The sequence below is a fragment of the Pteropus vampyrus genome, unplaced genomic scaffold (genome assembly GCF_000151845.1).
Source record: "Pteropus vampyrus isolate Shadow unplaced genomic scaffold, Pvam_2.0 Scaffold303, whole genome shotgun sequence".
Taxonomy (NCBI): domain Eukaryota; kingdom Metazoa; phylum Chordata; class Mammalia; order Chiroptera; family Pteropodidae; genus Pteropus; species Pteropus vampyrus.
The window spans coordinates 1035465-1060889 of NW_011889084.1; the positions used below are offsets into that span (position 1 = coordinate 1035465).

At 55.1% G+C, this 25425-nt stretch overlaps 2 protein-coding genes across 4 annotated transcripts in view; both read left to right on the forward strand.

The window, feature by feature from the left end:
• Positions 1-1602: 1602 nt before the first annotated feature.
• Positions 1603-20360, forward strand: PIGQ (phosphatidylinositol glycan anchor biosynthesis class Q). Of its 2 annotated transcripts, XM_011376768.2 has the most exons (13): positions 1623-1762; positions 3499-3671; positions 5084-5782; positions 8000-8131; positions 8318-8438; positions 10473-10599; positions 10938-11091; positions 11234-11345; positions 12128-12208; positions 12837-12951; positions 14589-14650; positions 15522-15718; positions 16203-20360. In XM_011376768.2, exons 3-12 carry the CDS (start codon positions 5094-5096, stop codon positions 15672-15674), a joined length of 1746 nt encoding a protein of 581 aa, XP_011375070.1. In that variant the 5' UTR covers positions 1623-1762; positions 3499-3671; positions 5084-5093; the 3' UTR covers positions 15675-15718; positions 16203-20360. The 2 variants fall into 2 exon arrangements, with proteins under 2 accessions (XP_011375069.1, XP_011375070.1); XM_011376767.2 differs by lacking the exon at positions 3499-3671 and having other exon boundaries at positions 1603-1762.
• Positions 20361-21147: 787 nt separating this feature from the next.
• The window catches only part of RAB40C (RAB40C, member RAS oncogene family), a 29113-nt gene continuing 24835 nt past the window's right edge, over positions 21148-25425 (forward strand). The window contains exons 1-2 of one of the 2 annotated variants that reach the window (XM_011376766.2): positions 21148-21370; positions 22140-22365. In XM_011376766.2, coding sequence (XP_011375068.1) covers positions 22224-22365 — 142 coding nt within the window. In that variant the 5' untranslated portion in view covers positions 21148-21370; positions 22140-22223. Of the gene's footprint in view, positions 21371-21943; positions 21998-22139; positions 22366-25425 lie in introns of those variants that run through there. The other variant, XM_011376765.2, reaches the window with a different exon arrangement.

The window sequence follows — 25425 nt, forward strand, 5'->3', positions numbered from 1 at the left end:
AGGTTCACAACCTCCAAAGTTGGTTCTTCTCCATGCTCCAGTTCAGTGTGCCCCAGAGCTCCCTGCCCCCATGTCCACTCAGGCCTTGGGCCTGCTGGCTCAGGGCCCAGGAGGCCTGAGCATTGGAGCCAGCAGCTGAAGCCTGGCAATCTTTGGCATGTTGAACCAGCTTCCAGCACTTACCCGGGCAGGATATCTGCCCGGTGCCTCAGCCCCAGCCTCCTAATCAGACTCAGGCATGCAGGGAGGGTGTGGCTGGGCTGCGTCGCGCTAGGCTGGGTGGCTTAGGCAGGGGTGCAGCCCCTCCCTGTCCCCCATCTTCAGAGACACCCCAGGTTCTGAGCTTCCTGCAGCTTCTCTCAACCCAACTGAGGTAAGGGGGATGCAGGGGGTTGCCCTGGAGGGACCATGGGGTGGCACATAGCTGGGTTGAGAGCCTCCATGCCCCTGGCCACGTCTCCCATTTGAGACTGTCTCACAAGCTATCTGATCTTTTTTTTTTCTCCTCTGTCGAACCAACACCAAACAGCTCCAAGCTCATGGATGGGGGTGCTGTGAGGGTTCTGGGAGGTGGTCAAGTCTAGGAGAGCCTTCCTATGAGGACAGACTCCTGATAATTAAAAACAGCGGGGAAATGAGGCCCCAAAACAGTAGGGAGGTGTAAGGTTACTCAGTAAGTAAGGTTACTTAGTAAGTTAGGAAGTAAGGTTACTCAGTAAGTAAGGTTTCTCAGTAAGTTAGTAAGTAAAGTTACTAACCTTACTTACAGGTGTAAGGTTAGTCTGGAACTCAGCCAGGCTCCTAGTTCCAGCTAGGGGTTTTCAGGAAGAGGGGACAGTGCTTGGTCCTGCCCCTGAGGGCTGGTGAGGGGATGCTCCTGTTTATCACCAAGACATTGGGGTCCGTGGTTTAGACCATCACCTCTGATAAGGTTCCCTCCATATGTCCCGGGCCCTGTGGGTGGGAGAATTAGATGGGTCAATGTAAGGAGGCATGTGCAGTAGGTGTTCAATAAACATTAACTGTTGCTACTGGCGTTAGGGGTATTGTTCCCTGGAGCAGGAGGGGCCAGGGACACCTCCTGATGATCAGATCATAATGTTGAAGCCTCTGAGCTGGTCCACCAGGGCCCAACAACTTCCTAGCCTACCTGTCCCTAGGGGCACCTGGGGGTGCCCCTCTGCAGAGACCAGCTAGTGAGGGGGCCAGCCTGGAGCTGAGGAGACAGCTCTTTCTGGGATCCCATGTAGGCCTGGGGGTTCTTTCACCCTGGGAGGGTGGAGGCAAGGCAAGGTAAAGGACCCTCACAAGCCAGGTCCACTGGGTTCCTTAGATGAGGAAATTCTGGGAGGTTGGTAGCTGTAGGGGATTGGAAGGCAGGGGTGTTGGGGACGCTGCTGATGGACTGGAGGGGGACAAGGACAGTGGGGGGACCAAGGATGCAGCGGGTGGTGGTGGAAGATAAGGACGCTGCGCACAGTGGGGAACGAGGGCGCCGAGCACGCAGGTCTCTGGCTCCAGGGACGGGAACGTTGAGTGCACGGAACGCTCGGGCAAGGCCGGCGGGCAGCCCGGGCGCCTTTGGGGGCCGGACCGTCGCGCGGCAACGTCGGGAGCCGGCGGAAATGGGGCTCGTGTCCCGCGGCGCGGCCGCGGCGCGGCCGGGGGCCGCGAGCGTTGTCGTCCGCCCAGGCCCGCCCGACGCGATCCCCAACCCTATCCCTACCCTGCCGCCCAAGGGCGTGGCTCCAGGGAGCAGCCGGTGAGCATTCGCGGGGAAGGTCGGCGTCCGTACGGTGTGACCTTGGTGAGCCGACCCTCCCGGCTCTGGGCCCGGGGCTGTGGGCTCCGACTCCCCGGCCGCGGAGGGACCTGGAACAGGCGTGGGAGCGGAAGGGTCCTCTGGAGGCTTCTCCCGGGCTGGCACAGGCCTCTTGCCCTTCGGAGCCTCTATCTCCTCGTCCGTAATTTGGGGATGCGTCCGGCCGCCGCCCAGGGCAAGCCTGCGACGTAGGAGGGCAGTGAACGGCCCCTGCCAGCCCACTGCCCCAGGAGCCCGTTCACCCAGATCTGGGAGGATTTGTAACCAGGCCGCGTGGGTGCCCTTGGCAGGGAGTCTGGTCCCAACACTTGATAGGGTGAAGGGCCCCCGCCGGTTCCCTCTGATCCACCCCAACTTGGGCCTTCTGTGGACTCTTCCGAAGGTGATTCAGGGTCAGTGGAACTGGCTGTCAGCACTTTATAGTTGTCTCTGACTACAGTAAAAGGCAAAAACCAGAATTCTAGATTCATGTTCCTTTTTCTGAAATGAGAGGAGAAAATAGCAGTATTCACAAAACGTGAAAAAAAAGAAAACACACAAAAGATATGGAGTAAAAATGAATTCTTGAGAGACAGTGATGAGGAGGCTTCACAGAGGAGGATGTCAGCCAGTGAGATGTTCCTGGCCAGTCATACCTGGGCTTTTCCCCTGGAATCTGTTGCTGCGGAGGATGAGAGGGCAATACAGCTTCTACTTCATAAGGTAGACAGGCCGATCTAGGAATGGGCTGATTCGTAAGGGAACTGGGTGTCATTTTTAACAGGGGAGGCTTTTTCAGGAGTGTGCCCTTGTTGTTGTTGTTTTTTAAATTTCAGTCTTTAAAGATGTGCACATTGCCCAAGTTACTGCCGTGCTTTCTCTCATCTGCACCTCTGTTATCGATTGCCTGCTCTTTCATCTCTTTCTAGCCCTCTGATCTAAGCAGACTTCTTTGTGTTCATCACTCCCAGAGGCTGAGGTGGAAGCGAGGATGGGAATTTGCCCCATAATCTGTTAAGGGTTCTTTCTCACTACCCCACGGATAAGAACATCAACTTCTACCCTCTGCTCTTAGACATAAGGAGCTGCTGCTTTTTTCTTTTTTTTCTTTCTTTCTTTCTTTTTTCTTTCCTTTTTTTTTTTGTAAACTTTGTAGATAAAGCATAATACACATAAAGTGCACAAATTTTATGTGTACAACTCGATTTTACCCAAAGTGAACAAACACACTATGTAACCAGCCTCCCTGAGAGCATCTGTTTGCTATTAGGCAAATTGTGCTTCTTTTCCAACAGTAGCCATGGGCAGTTTTCCTTAGCTCCTGAGAAAGGGGTCCCCAAGCAGGGTGTGATGGTATCATTTCTTGACATGATATTTCCTGACAGGCTAGCACTGAGCAGCTTGGAATGGACTGGTTGGTTCACCATAGTGGTTGCCAAGCCAGATATGCCTGATCCCTCACAGGCAAAATTGCTCTGTACCTCTCACAATGCCATTGGGAGCAGCCCCTATGGAAGGGTCAGGAAGACAATTGGCCCTGGCTGCCCTTGATGATGGCCACAGGGATTCGGCCTGGGGCTGCTGTCAGGCTCCAGGCACCCACTGTTAACTGCCCTCGCTGGTCACTGGGGGAGGGGCATTTAGAGCCCTGCTGCTGCTGCTGCTGCTGCTGCTGGACTCAGAGGGGCACTTTTCAGCTGGAACCCACAGCTGTGAGGGGACCCTTTTACAAGCTGGCCAAGAAAGGCCTCAACTCTCCAGCCCCAGGCTGAGCTGCCTGCAGAAGAGGAAAGCAGCTGTACCAGTGGCCTCTTAAAGCCTGGGTGTTTGTATCTGTGTGAGGCCCCTTCCAGAACCCCCTGACCCTCAGGTAAAAGCTCCCTGTTCCTCCTACAATGTCACACAGCCCCAACATGTGTGTCCCCAAGGGCCTGGTGAGCACTAAGGCCCAGAGGCCCAGACTCAGCCTAAGGCCTATGTCTCTCTCTTCTACGGTGGCTGCTCTGCCCTTTGTGCTGATAAGTTAGGGGCAGTCAGAGAAAGGGCATGTCTGAGAAAGGGCATGCTCCAAGGTGAATGCCCTCAGCACTGTGCTAGATGATGGCCTGCTGCCTCTCAGGCCCCATCTTGGAGGGGCTGAGACGGAAGAATGGGATGTTTGTTGAGAAACCCTCATTCCCAGTGAGCTTACTTTTGGGCAAGTTAAGGCTCAGCATCCCATAGGAATTACAGCTACTTGGGCTGTTCTTTCTGCTCAGAGGCCATATAAAAGTAATGAGAGGCCAGAAAGGCTTGCTTCTCTCATCATGAGAGAGGATGTTGGGGTCTCTCTAGGACCAGTTCACTTCTCCCACCTGCATTTCTAGATAGCTACCTGGTTGGAAGGATATTTCCTAAAGAAAGTGCTTGCTGTGACAAGAGGAAACACTCCCCTATTGGTACCTCTACCCTGAAGTGGACTAATAGAGCTCCGAGGGCAGGATCCACACAGCCATAGGCTGGAGGGTCAGAGTAGAAGCAGAAGCCCAGTGAGAGCTGAGCCTGTTCCCTGAACTCCAAGGCTCCTCCAGGGGTCTCATTGGGCAGGGGAGTGGATTTGGGGCATCAGGCAGCTCCCCAGGCATCTTCTGAGATGCCAGTACCAGTGCCCACAGCTGCCAGAAGTGTGCACATGTCTAGTTTCCCTCAGCCAGCAGCAATTTGTTTAAATTTTCATCTTTATTCTTGCAAATTTAGTAAGTAAATTAAGGTTCGTTAGAGTTTTAATTTGCAGTACTTTAATTGTTAATGAGATTGTATATTTTTCCATGTGCTACACATAAAAAACTAATCAGTTTCTTTAAAAACAAAAGTTAAAACCTTTTTATCAGCTCCACATACCCCGTGAGTAGCACTAAGTAGGTCATGTAACTTTGTCTTGTTTCAGACTGCTTCTCTCTGAAATGGGGGAAAGCATTGATTTGCCTCAGGGTGGAGGAGAGGGGTGATTTGGGCCTGTGTTTACAGGTGAGAGCAGCACCCATGGGAGATGGACAGCTGGGGGGCCCCTCACCAGCCTTTTTGACCAAATTCAAAACCAGGTCACCCAAACCTGTGAGCCCTGTGGCCATGTGGACGTGTTCATCACAGTGTCTGTGCCGTACATTGGCACGTGTTCATCACAGTGTCTGTGCCATACATTGGCTATGGCCTCCAGCCACAGAGCTTCCAGCCACCCTGGGGCCATGAAGGCATAGTGGCAGCAGCAGCAGCTCTGAGCTGAGCCTCTCTTCTTTCTTCCAGTGTCCCCAGCATGGTGCTCAAGGCTTTCTTCCCCACATGCTGTGCCTCAGCAGACAGCGGCCTCCTGGTTGGACGGTGGGTCCCGGAGCAGAGCAGTGCCGTGGTCTTGGCTGTGGTGCATTTTCCCTTCATCCCCATGCAGGTCAAGGAGCTTCTGGCCCAGGTGCAGCAGGCCAGCCGAGTGAGCATAGCTGTGCTGGGCACTTGGTGCCACCGTCAGCAAGAACCCGAGGAAAGCCTGGGCCACTTCCTGGAGGGCCTGGGTGCCATCTTCTCCCACGAGCCCTGGCTCCAGCTGTGCCGGGAGAGGGGCAGCAAGTTCTGGAGCTGCAAGGCCACCCGCCGGCAGGTGCCCACCTCCTTTGGTGCCCCTGGTGAGGACCAGGTCATGCTCATCTTCTATGACCAACGCAAGGTGCTGCTGTCCCAGCTACACCCACCCGCAGCCCTGCCTGACCGCCAGGCCGGGGATGCCACAGCCAGTGCTGGGGGCCTGGCTGCTGTCTTCGACACGGTGGCTCGCAGTGAGGTGCTCTTCCGAAGTGACCGGTTTGATGAGGGCCCTGTACGACTGAGTCACTGGCAGTCAGACGGTGTGGAGGCCAGCATCCTCGTGGAGCTGGCCAAGCGGGCCTCGGGACCCATCTGCCTGCTGCTGGCCTGTCTGCTGTCACTCGTCTCAGCTGTCGGTACCTGCTGGTAGGTGCCCCTGGGGCCAGGGTAGGAAAGAGTCAGGCTCCTGAGTCCTAGGTTCACCCCTCAGTGTGCAGGGGGGCATGGAGACCCAGACAGGCCCTTCTGAGACTTATGGCTGCCTTCCCTTACCCTACCTCTCCCAGGTTTCCTCCCTTGGTATCTCAGAGGATGTTCTGGTGGTGGCTGCTGTTCTGGTGCCCCTCGCTCCTGGGGAAGAGCCAGATTTCCTGGCAGTGTCAGAAGTTGTGTGGGACCCACTGTGTAGGGGTACTGTGTCAACCTCAGACAGCTCCAGCCCCTGAGAGGGAGATGAGACAATGGACAGACCGGGTCGTTGTCACCTGAGGGGCAGTGTTCACCCTGCCTGGGAGTTGTCTGTTCTCCTGAACACACGCAGGCCTGCCCGCTTCCCTGGCCCCGACACCCGCAGGAGAAGCAGCCCCGGAGGCCTTGGGAGTGTATCCAGTCACTGACAGCCATGGGTGTGGGCTGGTACTCCCCAGCCTCAGCCACTCTCTAAAATCACCTGGAACACTCCTGGCTGTGGGCCCAGTCAAAAGATTTGCAGAAACCCCTGAAGGCCCTGGGGAATGCTGGGGCAGCACCAGAGTGTTCTGGCTACTTAACCACAGGGCCTGGGGCTGAGCTACAGGGGCCCTTTTCTCTGTGAGAAGCAGTCTCGCTGGTGGAGAGCAGCTGTGCTGCACCCTCAGGCACCCCTTCTCCTTAGGTCCAGGGGTTCAGGTTGTCTGGATTGGGGACTGACCCTGCATAACTAGGGGTTCCAGGAGCACTTGGGTCTGTCCTGGCAGAGAGCCCTTGGCAGCTGTGTATAGACAACGCCTTGGGTTGTGGGGGCTGCCAAGGGTGAGATTTTGGAACTTCACGACTCTCTTGGAAAGAAGTATATGAAAGTGTGTCTGGGCCTAGGTGCAGTTTTGGGGAGAGAAGGTTCTTAGCATTTATCAGCTTTCAAAGTACCCAAGAAAGGTTGCTCATATGCCCCAAATATGGATTAGCCCATCCATCAGGTGTTCATCATTGACTGGTGGTGGTTACAGTACAGGGATGTTCACATGAGGCATGGCTGTCACTGTGCAGTAGCGAAGGCCCCTCCCCGCCCTCACCCCAGGGCAGGCCCAGGGATATTGTTGAGGCCCAGGCTGCCCAGGGCTGGTCTGAGCCTTGGGGAGACCGGTTTTTTGGTAGGGGTCTCTGTGCAGCTGTGTGAGGCCACATTCTACTTGATTGGAGTTGAGGAGGGAGGAGTGTATGCTGAGTGCATTTCATTCTTGGAATTGGTTTAAAGCCACTTGGTTGGCGATAAAGCCTTTAAACTAGAGGTCTCCAACCTTTTTAGCACCAGGGATCGGTGCTCCTATGAGAATCTAATGGCTGATGATCTGAGGTGGATCTGAGGCGGTGATGCTAGTGCTGGGGAGCAGCAGCAAATACTGATGAAGCTTCGCTCACTCTCTCCCTTAGCCTGCTGCTTACCTCTTGCTGTGAGGCCTTGTTCCTAACAGGCCACTGACCAGTACCGGGCCAGAGGTTGGGGACCCCTGCTTTAAACCTTTCAAGCCTGAGACCTCTTGAGGTCACTTCCTGAGAGTCCAAGTGCTCACTAGTTGGTGGCTCTGCACTTTGCACAGGTCTTTTCTTTTTCTTGCCAACAGCAAGGCCATGCATGAGTGGAAAGGGGCTCTGGGCACACCTGAGTTGTGTTTTGTCACTTTCTTCACCTTTGCTTTCAAGCATCAATGTTTGAACGTCTGTGGAAGTATCTCAGTGCTTCCTCCGCCTGGTGAGAAATCAGTCTTATTGGACAGCCAGGGCAGCCAGGGAAGCCCAGAGAACCTTGACAAGGGTCACCAATCCAGCAGGGCAAGGCTCTGGGTGGTGAGACAGTGTGTTCTCTCTACTCCTAAGGTGCAGGTTTACCCTGAGGTCAGCGCTTTGTGAGACAGTCAGGCTTCTAGTTAATGGTTATGAATGTACCATGGGCCCTGCTGAGCTGCCTGTCTGGGTCCCCCTACCTGTGTTCTTGCCGGGCTGAGTTCAGAAGTGTTTGGGGGCAACAGGGCCTTGGACTAAGCCTGGCCTGGCACTTCTTATCTGCACAGTGAAGAATGTTGGCAACACCGAGGTGGCCTTCACTCCCTGACTGGCAGGAGAGTCCTACGAAGAGCTGAAGGCCCATCCTTCTCTGCTCCTTTGCAGGGTATTCAAGCTGTGGCCATTGTCCTTCATCTGGAGCAAGCTCTCCACATGTGAGCAGCTGAATCATCGGCTAGAGCAGCTCAAGCTCATCTTTAGCCCCCAGAAGGCCGAGAACCCCTCCCAGCTGATGAGGTACGGGGTCTGCCCTGAGTCTCCTCTGCAGCAGCCAGATACCCTACAGGCCCAGTCCCTTCCCCATCCCCATCTCTGCACCAAATCCATATGTGCTGACCCTTTCTGGCCAGGCCACCCTCACCACCCACTCCCGTTGGAACCCTCCACCCTCACCACCCACTCCCGTTGGAACCCTCCTTTTAGGAAGGCCAACATCCTTGTCTCCGTGCTCCTCGATGTGGCCCTCGGCCTTACGCTGCTGTCCTGGCTCCATGGGAAAGACCGCATTGGGCAGCTGGCCGATGCCCTCGTCCCTGTGGCTGACGTGAGTTGGTTGGGATGGAGCCAGGTGTGGATTCTGGCACCCGTTTCTGGGAGTTGGGGTGGGGCCCTGCCTGGGGGTAGCAGAGGCCCTCCAGCTGGCCAGAGCAGTTCTCATCACTGACCTTAGACTATTCCCCTGGGAGCTACTATGTCTCACAGGGGCTGCAGATACTTGGTCCTGCCAGGTGCCCACCCTCTCACACTGGGTCACATTGAGGCACCTGGCCTCCACCTTTCCTTCCTAAAGGTGGCTGTGTCTGGGGGCCACCTTGTGGTAGAGGCTTTTAGGGGGAGCGTACCTCCCTCTGCCAGGCCCAGTGTCATGGGGTCCTTGTTGCCTCCCCCAGCGTGCGACTATTTCTGCTCTCTTGGCTCTTTGGAGTAGCTGTCTTTTGGCTTAGGTCCTCTGCATGGTCAGCATTATGGAAACCTTCCATGTGTCCAGGGCTGTCTGTGTGCAGTTGAGTTCTGGCCTCCTAGTTTGGTGGTCATGTCGTTCTGTGGTTCCTGTGCTGAGAGAGGCACCAACTCATCTTCTGTGCAAACAGACTTGCCCTGCATGTCTAGGCAACATTTCCAGGGCCTGGGTGCCACTCCCCCTTCTCCCCACCACGGTTGTCCTTCCAGTGTCCACTTGCTGCATTTCCATGCTGGCTACAAGCCTCAGCTTCTCTGCCTCCCTTCCTCAGAGCCAACGGCTTTGTCACTTCTGTTGGGAGCTTGTTTTCCTACTTAGGGCAGTCCCTCTGGCCCCTAGTGCTACTCCTAGGCCTCTCAAGGGCCTCCTGTGGTCAAGCAGCTGAGGCCTGACTGGGTGGCTCCTATGGGCTCAGCCTATGCTGGTCATCATCAGCATCCAGCCTTGGGTGTTTACTGGGCCTGCTTGTGCCTGGGCCAGACCCTGTGGGCAGGAGTCCTCACAGGCCCAGAGTCCCCATGGCTTCTTGGGGTGGCCTGGCCAAGAGGAAGGAGGAAGGAGAAAGGAGGACCTGGAGGTTAGAAGGGGGCTTGGCTACCTCACCTGCTCATCTATTGCTTCATCCTACACCTCCCTTCTGCAAAACTGCTCAGAAGTATAAATATTTAATTTAAAAATGAAAGCCTCTTCCTGCTGCCAAGCTTTTATCCTTTAAATTTTAAATAAGCTCTATTTATAAAGAACATTCCTCCTCCTCACTGCTCCTGACATGGCTGAAGCCTTCACACAGGGTTGGGAGATGCAGGCAAGGCGGCGGGAGAAGGAGGTGATGGCAGACCTCTGACTGTGGGGCAGGGATGTTACTCCTGTGGCCTCAGCATTGGTAATGAGGCAGAGGGTCCTCAGGGCCTGCCTACTGGGGCCAGCACAGCCCCCAGACCTTGGCTTTCCTCCACGGGCAACCAGGACGCTGGTCAGCTTCTGGGGAAGCTGTGAGTGTCCCTGTGACATCCCTGGCTCTCACTCAGCATTGATCTTGACTCCGAGTCTCCATCTGTCCTTTCCTCTAGGGGACCTACCAGCCCTCCCACCTGCTACCTGGGCCCCTGACAGGCTTCACACTATCACGTTCACCTGAGGTCACCCACTCAGGGAAGGCCTAGGCCTCTGCTATTGCAGGTGGTGGGGTGGGTCCTTGGCAGAGGAAGACTGGGTAAGCCCATGGGCTCCCCTTGCAGGATTCATGGTGAGCCTGGGTCTGTCCCACATCCTGGTGCCTGGGGCCAAGGGCTTCTGCGGGTCCAGCAGCTAGAATGGTGAGATGGAGGAAAAGGCACCTCATTTGAAGGTTGACACCCATCATGGGCCATGCGTCCAGTGGGCCAGGGGCAGACTATCAATCTTGTAGGTCATGCCTATCAGCCCCGCATTCCAGAACATTTATGAAGAGGGGTTTTATGGCCAGACAAGTGTGTTAAACCTTATGTGCCTGTCATCGTAGGAGATGGCAGTCCAGACACTTGGAGAAGGGAACTTAGTTCACCTTTGCCCTGTGCAGATTGGCTGGCCAGGGTGGGGCCCAGTTTATAGACAACACGTCCCTCTGTGTTCTCACAGCGTGTGGCAGAGGAGCTCCAGCATCTGCTGCAGTGGCTGATGGGTGCACCTGCTGGGCTCAAGATGAACCGGGCACTGGACCAGGTGCTAGGCCGCTTCTTCCTGTACCACATCCACCTGTGGATCAGTGAGTGCTGGCAGGCGGGCAGGCCTAGGGGCTTCACCTGGCTCAGTGACCCCTGACTTGGCTTCTGAAGCCTAAAGTCCCAGGGACACAGGCCCTGGCCAAGAGGGCACTGGGGCCCAGACCTGGTGCTCTTCTCTTGATCCCTGCTTCCTGCCTTCTCCCCATCCTGGGTATGTGGAATCCTTCTATGCTGGATTGACTGCTCTGACAAGGGATAGCCAGTGGCATAGTCTGTCACACATAATTTCCTGGAGCCTCAGGTACCAACCACAGTAAGGACTTGGCAAGGACCAGGATCTTCTTGGGCAGCCCCTCAGAGTCAACCCCTATCCTCCCAGGCTATATCCATCTTATGTCACCCTTCATTGAGCGAATCCTATGGCATGTGGGCCTCTCAGCCTGCCTGGGCCTGACGATCGCCCTCTCCATCTTGTCGGACATCATCGCCCTCCTCACTTTCCACATCTACTGCTTCTATGTCTATGGAGCCAGGTGGGTATGTGCTTCTTGCCCCTGTAGGCTGGCCTAGTGCAGCCCTCTACATATTGGGTGCCACAGACAGGCTCCTGGGGCTGGGCAGGTACAGGTTTGGCTTGGCTCCCAGGCCTGCCCCTGATTGCACCCATGTCTGCAGGCTGTACTGCCTGAAGATCTATGGCTTATCTTCACTCTGGCGCCTGTTCCGGGGAAAGAAGTGGAATGTTCTGCGCCAGCGGGTGGACTCTTGCTCCTATGACCTGGACCAGGTACTGGGCAGGACTGCACGGAGCGGGCACCCTGGCTCCAACTAATTAGCATGATCTACAGGTGACCACTCCCAGATCCAGTCCAACTGGCCCCTCTGAATGGGCTTGGCCATGGAGCTGCTTTGGTACCACATGGGGGCAGCTGTACTCCTGTCCTGTAGGTCACCTGCCACAGGGTAGACATCAACCCTGGGAAATGTGGGGAGTCTGCAAAGGGCAGGGTATATGTGGGGCTTTTAGACAGTGCAGAACCCTGCCCTAGGCGGGCAAGAGACCCTGCTCTCAGGAGGCTGCTGGGCCCCAGGGAGTCACTGGACCGTGGGCACTAGAGGTGACCTGTGCAGTGGACCTGGAATAGACTTTGACAGTGGGCCTTGGAGGTGACCCAGACAGCGGGCTTGGCTCTGGCTCATCCTACTAGTTCATACCTGACACACAGACCCTGAGTGCTATCCTTCAGGGCATTTTTTTTCTGCCTAATTTTCACAACCCTTCTGTCTTTGGTGTGTGTGGTTATATACCCTATTGGCTGGTCCTCTGTCCCCTGATCCTGTCTGCTATGTGTCTGGAGGGCACACAGTCATAGCTCTCCCAGTACTGGAAAGAGCTATCGAGAGTGAGCTTTCCCAGGTTATCTCAGGAAGCAAGTGTCCCACCAGCAGGCATCCCATTTCTGCTTAGTTATAGATGGGAATGGGCAGCAGGGGTGTGGCCAGTGCTGGTGGCTGTCATTGACTTGGGGTTCCAGTTGATGCTGATGTTGGTATCCCTTCTCCTGGCAGCTGTTCATCGGAACTTTGCTCTTCACTGTCCTCATCTTCCTGCTGCCTACCACGGCCCTGTACTACCTGGTGTTCACCCTGGTAAGCCATGGGGGGCTCTGGGTGTGGCACCTGCCCAAGGGGCTTTGCCCACAGTACTTAGAATGGTCACTGCCAGCTCTGCCTGCCAGCCTGCCATTCATGGGCAGGCTATCATCCACTGCTGTAAGCCATGTGTCACCAAGTCTGGTGGTGTATGGCTTTTCTAGACTCTCTGGGCAGTGTGTTGGGCGTAGGAGTGGGTAGGGTCCTACCCTGGGGGGATACCACCCACTGCTCTGGGACATAGTTGAGCACAGGGAGGACAAGACCCATGGTGGGTGGGTCACAGTGGTGTTCTCCCCTTAGTTCCTAAAATGGGTGGTTCGGACAGCAGGGAGGGAACAGCACCTAGGTGGCTTCTGCCGAGGGGCCAGTAGCTCATTTTCCTGGGTTGGAACACCGTCTCCTCTGACCTGTTGGGAAGGCTGACCCTCTTACCTACTGCTTCCATGCCTTCTCATGCTTGGGCTCAGGTTCAGCATGGGATTCATGATCTCCCAAGGCTCTTGAGGCCCTGGTCACCCTACATTGTGACCCAGGACCTGTTGGGCTGCTTTGCTATGGGCATGCCTGTGTGGCTATGGCCACGATCCCAGCTCAGAGGCCCTGAGCACCATCTGTGCTGCAGCTCCGGCTCCTGGTAGTCACTGTACAGGGCCTGATCCATCTGCTCGTGGACCTCGTCAACTCCCTGCCACTATATGCACTTGGCCTCCGGCTCTGTCGGCCCTACAGGCTTGCAGGTAGGTCTGTGTACTGGGTGTAGGGGATTGTATGCCTGTGGGCCCTGCAGAAACACCAATTGCACCATGTGTGCCTCCTGCCTAGAAGTGGTGGTGTATGTGAGGTGGGTGGGCAGGGAGGACAGAGACCCTTGGTCCTAGGGCATCTTCTGGACCAGCTGCCTGCAGTGAGCAGGTGGGAGAAGGCTCAGGTAGTACTCAGGTTCATAGACCAGAGAAGTGGCCCTTCCTTTTTTTCACCCTTTTCTGCGACAGTGTGAACAGCTTCCCTGAGATCCATAGTGGTGTAGGTGGTATCTGAACGTGGCTCAGAGAAGATGTGTCCCCATGTAGTTGTGTGGGGCTATGTGTGCCTGCTGGTACCTCTCAACCTTAGAGGGTCAGGCCAGGATAGAGTACACTGGACTGACCAGATCCATGTGACAAGAGTGCCCTCTTGCCCCATTCCCAGCAGACCACTACCTGCTGAGACAACACCCCCCATCCCCTCTGCAGGTGGCTGTCCATTTGCATGCTAGCTAGCATGCCCCTACATGCTCCTGAGAGAAGGCTACCCCCACTGCAGAACTTGGGAGGCCAGCTCAACTGATCACAAGCTTGTGGATTGGTGCAGGGACTTGGAACATATCAGGGAGCTCAGGGAGTTCCAGTATAGCACCTATCCAGCAGCTGTTCACATGGCCCCCAAAATGACCACAATGCCCAGGAGGCCCTGTACCCACCCAGTTTGCAGCTGGACAGCTTGGGGTATACCCCGAAGCTCGTGATGGCTGCTTCCAGCCAGCTCAGAGCCAGAGGACATGAATATGGGTGTTCCACAGGCTTTGGACCTAAAGCCTGCTTGCTGGATGCCCTCAAACCCTCTTTCCAAACCACTTTCACCACAGGTGACCGGGCCAGGGACCCATCTATTGTGCTGCCTATGCTCATTCAGCCCTGAGCCTCCACCCACACCTCAGAATGCCAGGATAAGGCAGGTGGAGAGCTGAGATGCAGTACCCTCCTCCCCCAGACCCTGGCTTGTGGCCAGAGCAGAGTTGTTTCAACTTTACATGAAAGGCCACAGATGCCTCTGCCTCCTCTCTTCTTCCCTGAGTTTGCCTTGGGCCTCTTCATCAAAAGATAATTAGCTCCTGTTTCTCTTTTCAAAAAACCTTCCACCCGGGAATCCACAGGCTTGGGGGTCCAAACTGCCAGCCAGGGGCATGGTGGGTCCCAGTGGGTCACAGAAATTGGAAGACATTTAGGACAGCCGCCACCCAGCAAGTGCCCGTTGGCTCTATGGGGAAACCCATATCTCATCAGAAAGCAGCATAGGCTGTGCCCGCCACCCAGCTGCTGTTCCCTGTTGGCCAGACACTTGTTTTTTCTTTTCAGTGGAGTTGTGCAGGCGGCTTTGACAGCGGCCCAGCAACCTACTCAGAGAGGCAGATACGAAGGATGGGAGGAGCAAAAGAGCCCAGGCAGCCCTCTGAGTGCTGCCCAGAGAGGAAGGGGCCTTCACTGCCAGAGCCCCTCTATCCACACCTGCTTCTGCTGACACAAAGAGCAGGAGAACTGATAGGGGCTGTCTGATGGGCCCCGAGAGCCCTGTTGGGCTACCATCCTCCCTCACGGTTACCTTGTTCTCCTTGCAGCCGGTGTGAAGTTCCGAGTCTTGGAGCATGAGGCTGGCAGGCCCCTCCGCCTCCTGATGCAGGTGAGGCCTTTGTGAACACGTCACACCACTGCCCTTGGATGGACCCCATGCCCTCTATGATGCTGCCTGTGTTCCAGGGCAGCTGGGGTCAGGGTCCTCTGTGCTGTCCTAGGTGTGAGGCATCGCAGACCCTGGGTAAGATGAAGGCAGGAGAGCCCAGCAGAGTTGAGGGGCAGGGCCCAAGGAGAGAGACTGTCATTCCCAAGGCCTCTGGGCACCAACCTTCTGCCTGGAAACTTCCCCAGCAGAGCCCATGGATGGGATCCCCTGCACAGTGTCAGATGCCTTTGGCTGCTTTGGCCCTGCATCCCTGTCACCTTCCCTGAGCCCCACGAGCTCTTGTTCTAGGCAGAATGACACGGATTTGATGAAGGCATTGGAACACACACGTGTTTTCTCTTGGGCTCCTTTATCTGAAATAGTCTTGGGGGCCCCCAGCCTGCAGGAGGGATCAGCCTACTTGACGGGTGACCCATTGGGTGACTCACTGGGCGCCAGTGTCAGGTCCAGGCAGGTGGGATTGGCCTGATAGTCACTGGGAGAGGTCATATGCTAAGGCAGTTAGGACGCTGTGTGGTTGTCTCGATGTGCAGTATGTTCTGAGTCCCACCTGAGGAGGCTCCTGGGAGCTGCCTAAGTCCTGGAGTACAGGAGTCTGCACTTTGCGAGCCCAGCCACCTCTCTTCCCTGCAGCCTGCCCAGAGTAGAGCATTCCCACCAGAGTCGCTCATCTACCCTGTGGACCACAGGCAAGAGCACATCTGGCATGGAGCTGGCCCTACTCCACAATTGTCCAGACCAGGGACCCCCCTAACCCTCCATGAGGGCTTGCCAGGCCCGGAAAGCTCAACCACTCCCCTTGTGCTTCCAGATAAACCCCCTGCCATATGGTCGTGTGGTGCACACCTACCGCCTCCCCAGCTGTGGCTGCCACCCCAAGCACTCCTGGGGCTCCTTATGTCGCAAGTTATTCTTCGGGGAGCTCATCTACCCTTGGAGGCAGAGAGGGGACAAGCAGGACTGAAGAACCAAGGCTACCAGCCTGCCCAGCACCACTACATGACCAAGGTCAGCCCTCCACTTTGCCATGGTGGCACTGACTGTTGGGCAGTATGTGGCCCTATTCTCTGCCTTCCTTGCCCCCAGTTGTTGAAGACCTCTGCAGGCCCTGTCAGGGCCTGCTTGTCACATCTCCAGACTCTGAGGTTGAAGTTAAGGTCGGGGGGTGGTGAGCAGGAGAATGTAGGGGTAGCCAGCCAGGTCAGCCAACTTGTGTTCCATCATGAACACCGTTTGCCTCAGGACCTACCTTTGATCTGCTGTGATGGCACCATTAGCCTAAAACCTGCCTGCCCTCTTCAAACCCAGATCCCGCCCGGGAGGGGTTTGCAGAGCCCCACCTCTGCCCAGTGGGGTGAGCTGGCAGGTCTCCCTGGCTGTTCCACAGAGACCTCACCCTGTCATGGGGTGGGGGGACCCCTCCCAGGTTGCACTCAACAGTCCTTGAGACTCTGATCCCCAGGCATCTCCTTCCTTGGGGGTTTTTCTACAGATGAATTCCTGGGTCCCTGACACCTCCCAGCTGCCTCAGTGGAGCAGTGGCCAACCAATCTGGGGGATCCAAGCAGTCGCTGAACACTAGCCCACACCAGCAGCTCCAATGAGCCAGGGCCCTTCAGGAAGCTGGATGGCCGTGCCTCACACACTGAACTGCACAGGATTACTTGTGATGCTTCCTGGGGAGATTGCTTTGCAGGAGGAGCCACCCACAGGTCTTTGGGGGACCCTGTGTGAAGCCAGACTACATGGGGTGCCCGGCTCTGCCTTGCTATAAGCTTAGTGCCACCTGCCCAGCTGCCCAGTTCCTGCCCTGCACCTGCCCTGTGCCCCTGCAGCAATAGACCCCTTGGACAAATCTTCCACCTTCCCTCACTGGCTTCTTGTGGAAGCAGGCTGCTCCTGGGCAGATGCTTTTATGGCCCCAGGGAGTGGTCCTGGCTCTCAGGTTACATCTGCCTGCTGGCTGGCCGCAGAGTCTATGTGGGTGTGAGCCCTGCAATCCCCAGTGGGAGGAAGCCTGAAGATGTGACGGTATCACATGCAGTTTGTCATCTTGGAATTGGAAACTGTCCTATAGGCAGTGGGGGGAAGTGCTCCCTGTTCATCGTGTGCTCTCGGGACTATCTGCTTCTCCTGCCCACACTCCTTGGCTGCCAGCCACAGTAGGGGATCCCTGGGGAAGTCTCCACCAGCTCAGTGTCCAGTGGGACTAGTCCTGGCTCTGCCTTTCTCTGCTGTGACATTAAAGCCTCGCATGTGTTTGAGTGGGCCACTCTACCTTCCCATTGCCCCGTGTACAGTGGGTCTGGGGCGGGGCGGGGGAGCTCCTCCTGGGGTGATGGGACAGCTGGCCCTCACTGTGTTCTGAGATGACTACCTCATCTTTTCCGGTGATGCCAACATGAGGAGAATTGGGAGCCCTGTCTCATGGAGCAGGCCTCTCTGCAGGTCTGGTGGGTAGGTGTGTAGGCCCTGGCCCTTTGAAGATATTCTGGAGTGGGCCGGTGGAGCCAGGGCCACTTGCTCTTGGGTTTCGGCCTTGCCCTTGCATGGGGTCTTCCAGGGCTAGAGTGCAGGCCTTCCGGCAGGCGAGGATTGAGCCACTCCTGGCTCTGATGAATATGTCATCACCTGACACTCAAAGACTCTATGCATGGTAGGGTACTCCTGACTGTCTTACAGCCTCCAGGGACCCTCAGGTAGCCTCTTCTGCACCTGCTGTGTAGAAGAGGGGCTGGAGCCCAGGGAAGTCATTAAGCAACTCTCAGGCCTGCACCTTCACCTCCCAGAGGGCCCTGCATAGGTCTTGGTGGGCAAGGACTGCACCCCTAGCACCTTATGAGTACAGCCTCCACCACTTGCATTTCTGGAATTCAGTGAATTCTCTTCCTACCTTCTGTGGCCAACCCGCTCATCCTTTGCCCACTTTTGCCCCTGGTTCATGCCGGACATACATAAGGTTTCTGGCTTTGTCCACCTGTGGGACTTTAATGGGGCCTTTCCTTGGCACCAGGCCTGGACCAAGGCATCTAGAGTAACTGAAACCTTTATGGGTGCTCCCACAGAACCTGGGCACAGAGCTTTGGGGCCAAGGTCTGTTTGCCCCATTGGTTGAACCCCAGACACTTAAAAAGGAGGGCTTGGAGTACAGCATAGAGGGCAGTGGGTCTCCTGGAGGTGAAGGGCAAAGATATCCCAGACCTCTCCCTTTGTCCCCCAACTCCCCACCTGGACAGAGACTGAGTCTGGAGTCCTAGCCCCATCCTGTCCAGAGCCTATGGGTGTGGGAGCTGCAGAGGAAACACTTCTCGGACTTACTTAACCACCCAACACGCAGGCTGCTCAGCAGGGCGGACCCAGGACTTAAAAGCAGAGGGCCATGTGGGCTGCTTCGTCCTTGGCCTGAGGCCCCCTCAGTGGCTGGGATGCTGTCCTGTCCTTTCCTCAGTCCCCCAGGACTCCAGGACATCCTTGTACAAGGGCATACCACTGCTTGGGAAGCCAGCTACTCTGTCCACAAGTCCTCCTGGATACCAAGAAGTGGTACCTCTCTAGCTATTCTCCTTTAACTGGGCCCTGCTGCCTCAGACCCTGTGGGTTCCTGTGGTGCCTTTCTGCTCTGAGGCTGGGGATCTGAGATGCAGGATCCCAGCAGAGGACCAAGTCTCTGACAGGAGGTCGCTGAGGCCTGCTCCCAGGATCACACCCCGTGGACAGGCTCCTAACCTACAAAGCAGGGATGGATGCTCCACATGCTGTGCTGGGAAAGCTCAGTCAGAAAGTGCATTGCTTTGTCCTGGGCATTGGAGAACAGGCCTACAGCTGCTGGAGCTCCTTCAGGGGAAGTCCTGAGAGGTAAGAGGGCACTTTTGATTTAAATTCTCTGGAAAGGAGATGATAATAGCTTATCACCAACCATTCCTTCCAGGTAGCCTCAGAAATCGAGAAGGAAATATTAACTTCATGGTGCTTCCAGTTCTTGGAGAGGGGCCTGGGTGACTTCAGAGCAAAGAATGGGCAGGGCCAAGACAGAGGTAGGCTTAAGGCTGGGCACAGTGATCCCTGCCTTGATGACCCCAAGGGCCCTCCCCAACCTGCCAGGTGGAGGTTCAGGGGTGGGCAAGCACCAGCTACTGGCTCCCCGTGTGCTGCATCAGTCCCTGGCCCCTCTGGGGACTTAGTCCTCTGCCCCCGGCCAACTGAAGGCCAACAAGACTGCCTATTGGCTGTTTTGGTAAACATGTGTTGTGAGTGGATGTGCCTTTTCTGTAAACATCAGAAGCCATGTCTGCTTGGAACCCAGCTTCCAAGGAACAGCCACTCCCTGGGAGGGAAGACATGGCCTAAGGAAATGCACAAGCAGGTCCTTCGGGGGTTCCTGGTGGCTCTGTCCCTCCCTGGCTAGGCTCTGCTCCCCCAGCATCATAGCTTCCTGCTTCCCCAGAGGGCCAGGAGGACACCTGGCAGGAGACTCTTTGAAGGCCCAGGCACTTACCAGGTGCTGCCCACCCAACAGAGGGTCCTGCTCCTTAGGAAGGCTCTCCAGGCACCATGCCAGAATGAAAAGGCAGTCCAAGTTACTCACTGCTCAGTAAAGGCTGTCTGCAGCTTTGGGGTGGGGGTCACTTGGCATGGGGCTGCCCATGCAGCAGTCTGCTATCTGTGAAGACCACCTATTGTTGGAAGGTACGGTACAGATGCAGTGACCTTTTGGGAGGAAAGTTCTTGCTGCTTGTTCCTCCCCAGTTGGATGGACCTGTTAGCCGGCTGTCCTCGGAGCAACACACTGGGGTGTGACTGCTATGATAACGGCTTGTTCCCTCTGCACAGATCTACTTTTTAGGAAGATCTAGTTCTCATGTAGTTTCTCCCTAGTGTGCACCACTCTGCACCTGGTCTAATAAGGGCTGTACTTGGCTCTGTTTTGACAATTCTTTTGACTTATTTTTTTTAACAGCTTTATTGAGGGCACATTTTACATATTATAAAGTTCACCCATTTCAAGTGCACAATTGAATGATTTTTAGTAACTTTACCAAGTAGTATAACCATCACCAGTTTTAGAACCATTTTTATCACCCCTTAAGCAGTCACTCACCATTTCCCCTTACCCCAGGCCCTGGCAACCACTAATCTACTTTCTGTCTATGGATTTGCCTATTCTGGGCATTTCATATAAATGGAATGTAACATTTATCAGTACTTTATTCCTTTTTATGGATGACTATAGACACCGTGTGGATATACCACATTTTGTTTATCCATTGATCTATCAGTGAATGTTTCGGTTGTTACCACTTTATGGCAATTGTGAATAATGCTGCTGTGAACATTCATGTATAAGTTTTTGTGTGGATGTTATGTTTTCATTTCTCTAGCAGTGGAATTGCTGCATTGTGTGGTAATTTTATGCTTAACTTTTTGAGTTACTTATAAGTTACATGTCATATGTGAATATATTCTCATAAAAAATGTCATCAATGAAGAGAAAGTCACTCTTGATCCTCAATCCTGTAGGAAACAATGCTGTCCCTTTGGTGAGCATCTTTCCAGACCTTTTCCTACATGAGCATTCTGTTTCTCTTTATGTAAATCCAGAATGAAATGATTTGTTAGTTTTTTTAATCATAAATATTGAAATTACACAGGACATACTGTACTGTCATTTTCTTTCTTTTTTCATATCAGTGCTGACTGCACCTTATCTTGCTCACCTGGTCGACATAACAGCTCCCTGTCAGGGGACTCTAGATAGTTTTCTGACTTTCATCATCACTACAACACTGCAGTGAAATTTTTTGAGTTCTGAGGACTTCTCCATGCTAAATCAAATGTGGAATTAGTGCCTGTCCAACCTCCCTGAGGGCTGTTCCTCACATCCTGTCCTGCATGCGATGCTGCCAATCTGATGGGTGAAAGGATATTATTTTAATTTCCATTTCACATCTTCACACGTGTTCAGAGGCTTTTCATTCTTCTTTGCCCTTTAAGAAAAATAACCTATCCATCCCGTAAACAACCCCAAAGTCACTAGTCAAGCCTCAGAGCCCCACGCCCTGACTCCGCGTCGTGGGCGCTTCTGAGTCCCACCTGACCTGATCCGGATTCCGCTAGGCATCTGCCGCGAGCACTTGGGGGCAGGGCCCTGTCACTCTGAGGCTCACGCCTGTGCTGCGATCATCTCTGACGGCCGAAAAGTCACCCACTCGCGGAGCCGTCGAGGTTCTAGAATGTTAGGCCTTCATAGCCCCGCGCTGTGACCTATGGCCATGCCCGGGACGAAGAGCACACGCCGCAGGCCGCACCTCTTGTCCACTCGCGTTACCTGCTCATAGCTGTGGCACCCACGACCTCGGGCCAGTCACCGCCCCCTCGGCCCCGCCCCTATTAGCAGAGGAAGTCCCGCCTCCCTGGGCTCCCCAGCGCCGACTTGCCATCTTCATTCTGCCACGCCCCCACGGCGAGGAGGGCGGCTTCCGAGAGCAGTTCGTCCGAGGGGCCACGGCGCAATCTCTGGGGTCTCTGTGGAAGCAGCCTGCCGCAGCTTACTAGAGGATTTAGTATCCCCAGACCCAGTCCTGTCATCTCCCCTGGGAACTGCCACCATCCTGCAAGAAGGGAGGCATTCACAAACAACCTGGAGTTCCAAACTCCTGATTGGTGAGTATGTAGGGAAAAGGGTGGAAACCACAAAGTGGGCTTAGGGGGGGCCGTGATCGACGTGTTGTGGTCCAGTGTCTCTTGGAGAATTGGCAGCGGTAGCCAATGGCGACGGGGAAGGGGCGGGCGAAGGCCGCGGTGTGGTGGGGGCAGTGGGAGGGGTTGCGGGTGACTGGGATGCTCTGCGAAAGGGGCGGAGCGGTGGTAGTGCTGACTGACGTGCAAACGGACCAGTGGTTCCGGGAAAGCGGGAGGCGAGCGGCCAATGGCGATGGCAAGAGGCGAGGCGGTCAGAATCTTCGCAACTGTGTGTTGGGAAAGATGGGAGGGCGGGCGATCTTGACGGACGTGTACACAGACCAATGATTTCAGGAAAGGGGAGGTGGGCGACCAATGGTGATCGCGGGGAGGTGGCATAGGACGGCGATGGGGAGGGGCAACCAGAGGCTTCCCTGCGATTGTGGGAAACGGTGGAGGCAGGCTGTCGTGAAGGACGTGCGCGTGGGCCAATGGGCCGGGGTAAGCAGGCGGCGGGTGGCCAATGGTGGCGCGCGGGCTGGGGGCGAGGCGGGGCGGTGGGGCTGTGCGGCGCCGTGCGGGAAGCGGCGGGGCGGCGGCAGCTCTGAGGTGAGTCAGGCGGCGGAACAGGTGCGGGCGGCGGGCGCGCCTGGGCTCTGCGTCCCGGGCGGTCCGAGCGACAGTCGGGGCGATCCGGCCCTCGCCGACTGGGCCACGCCGGCCCCCGCTCATCCGAGCTTCGTTCCCGCAGGTCGGTCGGAGGCCTCCTCTCCGCCGTGCTCCCGCGGCCGGCGCCGTGGGCATGCGGGCGCGGCCTGCGCGCGCGTGAGCGAGGATGGGGACGCAGGGCAGCCCGGTCAAGAGCTACGACTACCTGCTCAAGTTCCTGCTGGTGGGCGACAGCGACGTTGGCAAGGGCGAGATCCTGGAGAGCCTGCAGGACGGTGCTGCCGAGTCTCCGTACGCCTACAGCAACGGTAAGGAGGCCCCGCCACCGGCCCGCCCTCGGGGAGCCGCCCCCCTGTCCCCTCTCGGGAAGAGCGCAGGGCGCGCGGCGGCAGGACTGCTCGGAGGCGGCGTGAGCACCACGCAGCCCCCACAGTTAGCTGGCCTGGGAGGCGCCTTGCCCGGTGGGCCTGATCTGCCAACTCCTGTCACGTCGAGTCTATAATGTGAACTGCGCCAGCCAGCCAGCCATTTGCCCTCGCCGGTTAGACTGCAATTAAGAGCCAAGGATCAGCGCCTTGCCTTTTTCATCTCTTCACTGTGGCTAAAGCCTAACACTGCCTGGCAGGGAGCGAGCCTTTGGCAATTTGCAATCTGTTTTCTTTCTCACCATTTTTAACACTAATGAAGGCCGGAGACTGGGAGAAAGCAGCTGGATCCTGAGCTTACAATCAGTTTGTCGCTTTAAGTATCAGCTTGAGGCATTTTTAGAGGCTAACGACTTAATGGGAGACTGAGATTTTGCTGTGAGCTTTCTAGAGAAGGCTTTCATCATAGGTCAATCAGAGCAGCTTGGTGGCTGCAGGGTGACAATTTACCGAGGAGGTGTGTGAAGAAAGGGTTGTTTAGGAGCTGGAGGAAGGATGTACCTGAGTGGGGGTTGGGGAGCATCCAGCAGTGGAGGCATCCCAGCTGCCCAGGTTCTGTGCGGTCAAGGTGGAGAACCTGTGACAATGTGTACCATGTATGGCCAGGGTTTTCTCACAACCTTGTGGCTCAGGTGCGGGGGTGGGGGGGGCGGGGGAGCGGGGTGCCTTGAAGGCAGGCTGTTCCCCTGAGGTGTTTACTCAGTGCTCAAGGAATCAACACATTCTGCTGGAAGAAAATGTCCCATTTACAACATTAACATTCTTTTAAAATATCTGATTTCATGGCTAAAATACATAGCAAGTACACATCACCAGCACTTGTCTGAGAACCCCTTGATTTACGTATCTAATGTAATAAACATAGTTATCTTGTCCAGCAAAGCACTGTGGCCAGTCCTCTCTCTGTGATGAGGACCTTGTCCCAGGCCACATGGGGTGTTTCCTTAGAACTAGGGACTCTGCTTATAGTATGTCAGTGTCGAGTCTCTCCAAGGACCTTTTGTGCTTCTGGAAATTCTGTCTTGTCTAACTAATTTTGCTTCAAGTTTTTGCTCTCCACACCCTTTGTTGCTTTGTTTCTTGGGCTCTTGTCAGTCCTGTCTGACTGCTCTGAACATTTGCTGTTTGTTAAATTGCTTGCCTGTGGGCAACTGAGAGTGTGGATGCTGTTTTTCTGACCCTTCCATTTTAGGACTTGTCAGGGTTGTTGGATTGCCTGGACTAGCTTAATGCCCTTCCTGTTCTATCAGCTTCAGCAGTGGGCAGCTGTGCCAGATTCACACTGTGCCACCTCCTGAGGCACGTGCACTCAGTCCTAGTTTTAGAGGAGACTTCTGGAAGGCAAGAAGGGAGGAGCCTTGGTTTTTTTTTTTTAGGTGAAGAAGGAAGAGTGTGAGGTCCACCGGGGTGTGTGAGTGAAGGCCTCTGTTGAGATTTTAGCAGACCCCTTCACCAGCCACTACCACCTTGATAGGCACTTGGCAGCAACCATCAGAGATGCCCCTCCTATCTCAGTGGGTAGTTGAGTTGCTTTTCCAGTAGTAGTGTTGCTTCCTGGAGCACTGCTCCTGGGCTGCTGGTGGTGTGTGTTTGAAAGAGCATGAGAAGATTGTGAGAGGGGTTGGGCTTTGTCAGGGGCAGCAGTGTTTTCCCGGGACATAGATTTATATGCTTCTGAGGGTCAGCTCAGTCTCACCATTAGGTACTCCAGCTGGGTGCAGCAAGCATTCAGGAAACACAGAGCCACTAGCCAGAGAGATAGGACCCACCTCCTATCTCCTCTGTCAAATAGCAATGCATTACCACACTTCCTATGACATGCTGACTGAAGCAGGGCCGGTTTGAAGAAAGACCACTCTTAGAAAGGCTCCATGTGCTCTTAGGACCAGGGCACACTCAGAGGCCCCTGCAGGTCTCCCAAGGCGTCAAGCAGAGAAGGCACAGTGCCTGGCCTCTGTGTCTAGGGACCCTCAAGTTTAAGACATGCACAACTCGATGAGTGGGTCTTTGTAGTCAGGGCCTCAGCTTACTGACTCGAAGGCCCAGTCTTCTTTATCAGGGTGAAGTTGGTGGACTAGAGTGTACTTCTTTTTGCTTCTCCAAAGTTTTCCTAAGGGTGACTTTTGGGGGTTTTGGAAACTCTGGAGCAGCTTGTTCTCAGGATTCAGTATCGTGGGAATTTGTCCTTTGAAAGAGTTGCAATATTTAGGAGTTTTTTTAGTTTTGATCCTCTTACAAAGGACATACATGTATTTATTTTTTTTTAGTTGTTAAAGCCTTCAGCATGTTTCCAGGCTTCTTGTTTTTGTCCTAAACTCGCATGGTCCTTCTGACTAGGAGCAGATGACCCATGGCAGGGAGATCCCCGCCTGGCAATGGGCGTGTAACAAAACCCCCTTCCTTGGGCCAGATGACTTGCCCACATTGAAGTCTTGTCTAGCTTGTTCCTCACACAGGTACATGAGTACATGTTGCTCTCCTCAGCTTCACAGACATGTGAGTCATCAAAACAGCCTTTTCTAGCACTGGCACCTGAAGCAGTGATGAGCCATATGTGACAATGGCACCACTCCCATGGGAGCCCATAGTGGCTCTTGGTGTCTGGTGATGCTGATGTGTGCCATGCTTATAGGTTTCCATAGACCTGGAGACCTTCCTCTCAGGAGGTTTGCTTTCTCTTCTTAATACACAGCAGTGGTTTTAGGAGAGGGTCTGTGCTCTCCTCAGGCAGAGCAGAACACTTTGCATAGAGGTTCCACTGGGCTGTCTGCTGGGGAATTAGGCTCCAGAACATAAGTGGCAAGGAGACTGGGTTGTGGAACTGGCAGGAAGGAGGTAGAACATTCTGTGAGCAGCTCTGCTCTCCAGTGCATTACCAGATCTGACTGCTTTAGGGTGGTGGGCCCTGAGGTGGCATGCTAGGTGTACCCTAGTACACAGCCC

What these genes read in the sequence shown, in the direction of transcription:
- PIGQ (XM_011376767.2), top strand. Translation starts at nt 1,626, where the DNA reads ATGGGGCTCGTGTCCCGCGGCGCGGCCGCGGCGCGGCCGGGGGCCGCG. An exon ending in GTGGCTCCAGGGAGCAGCCG is followed by an intron (nt 1,763 to 5,083) that starts GTGAGCATTCGC and finishes TCTTTCTTCCAG; the next exon opens with TGTCCCCAGCATGGTGCTCA. An exon ending in TCAGCTGTCGGTACCTGCTG is followed by an intron (nt 5,783 to 7,999) that starts GTAGGTGCCCCT and finishes GCTCCTTTGCAG; the next exon opens with GGTATTCAAGCTGTGGCCAT.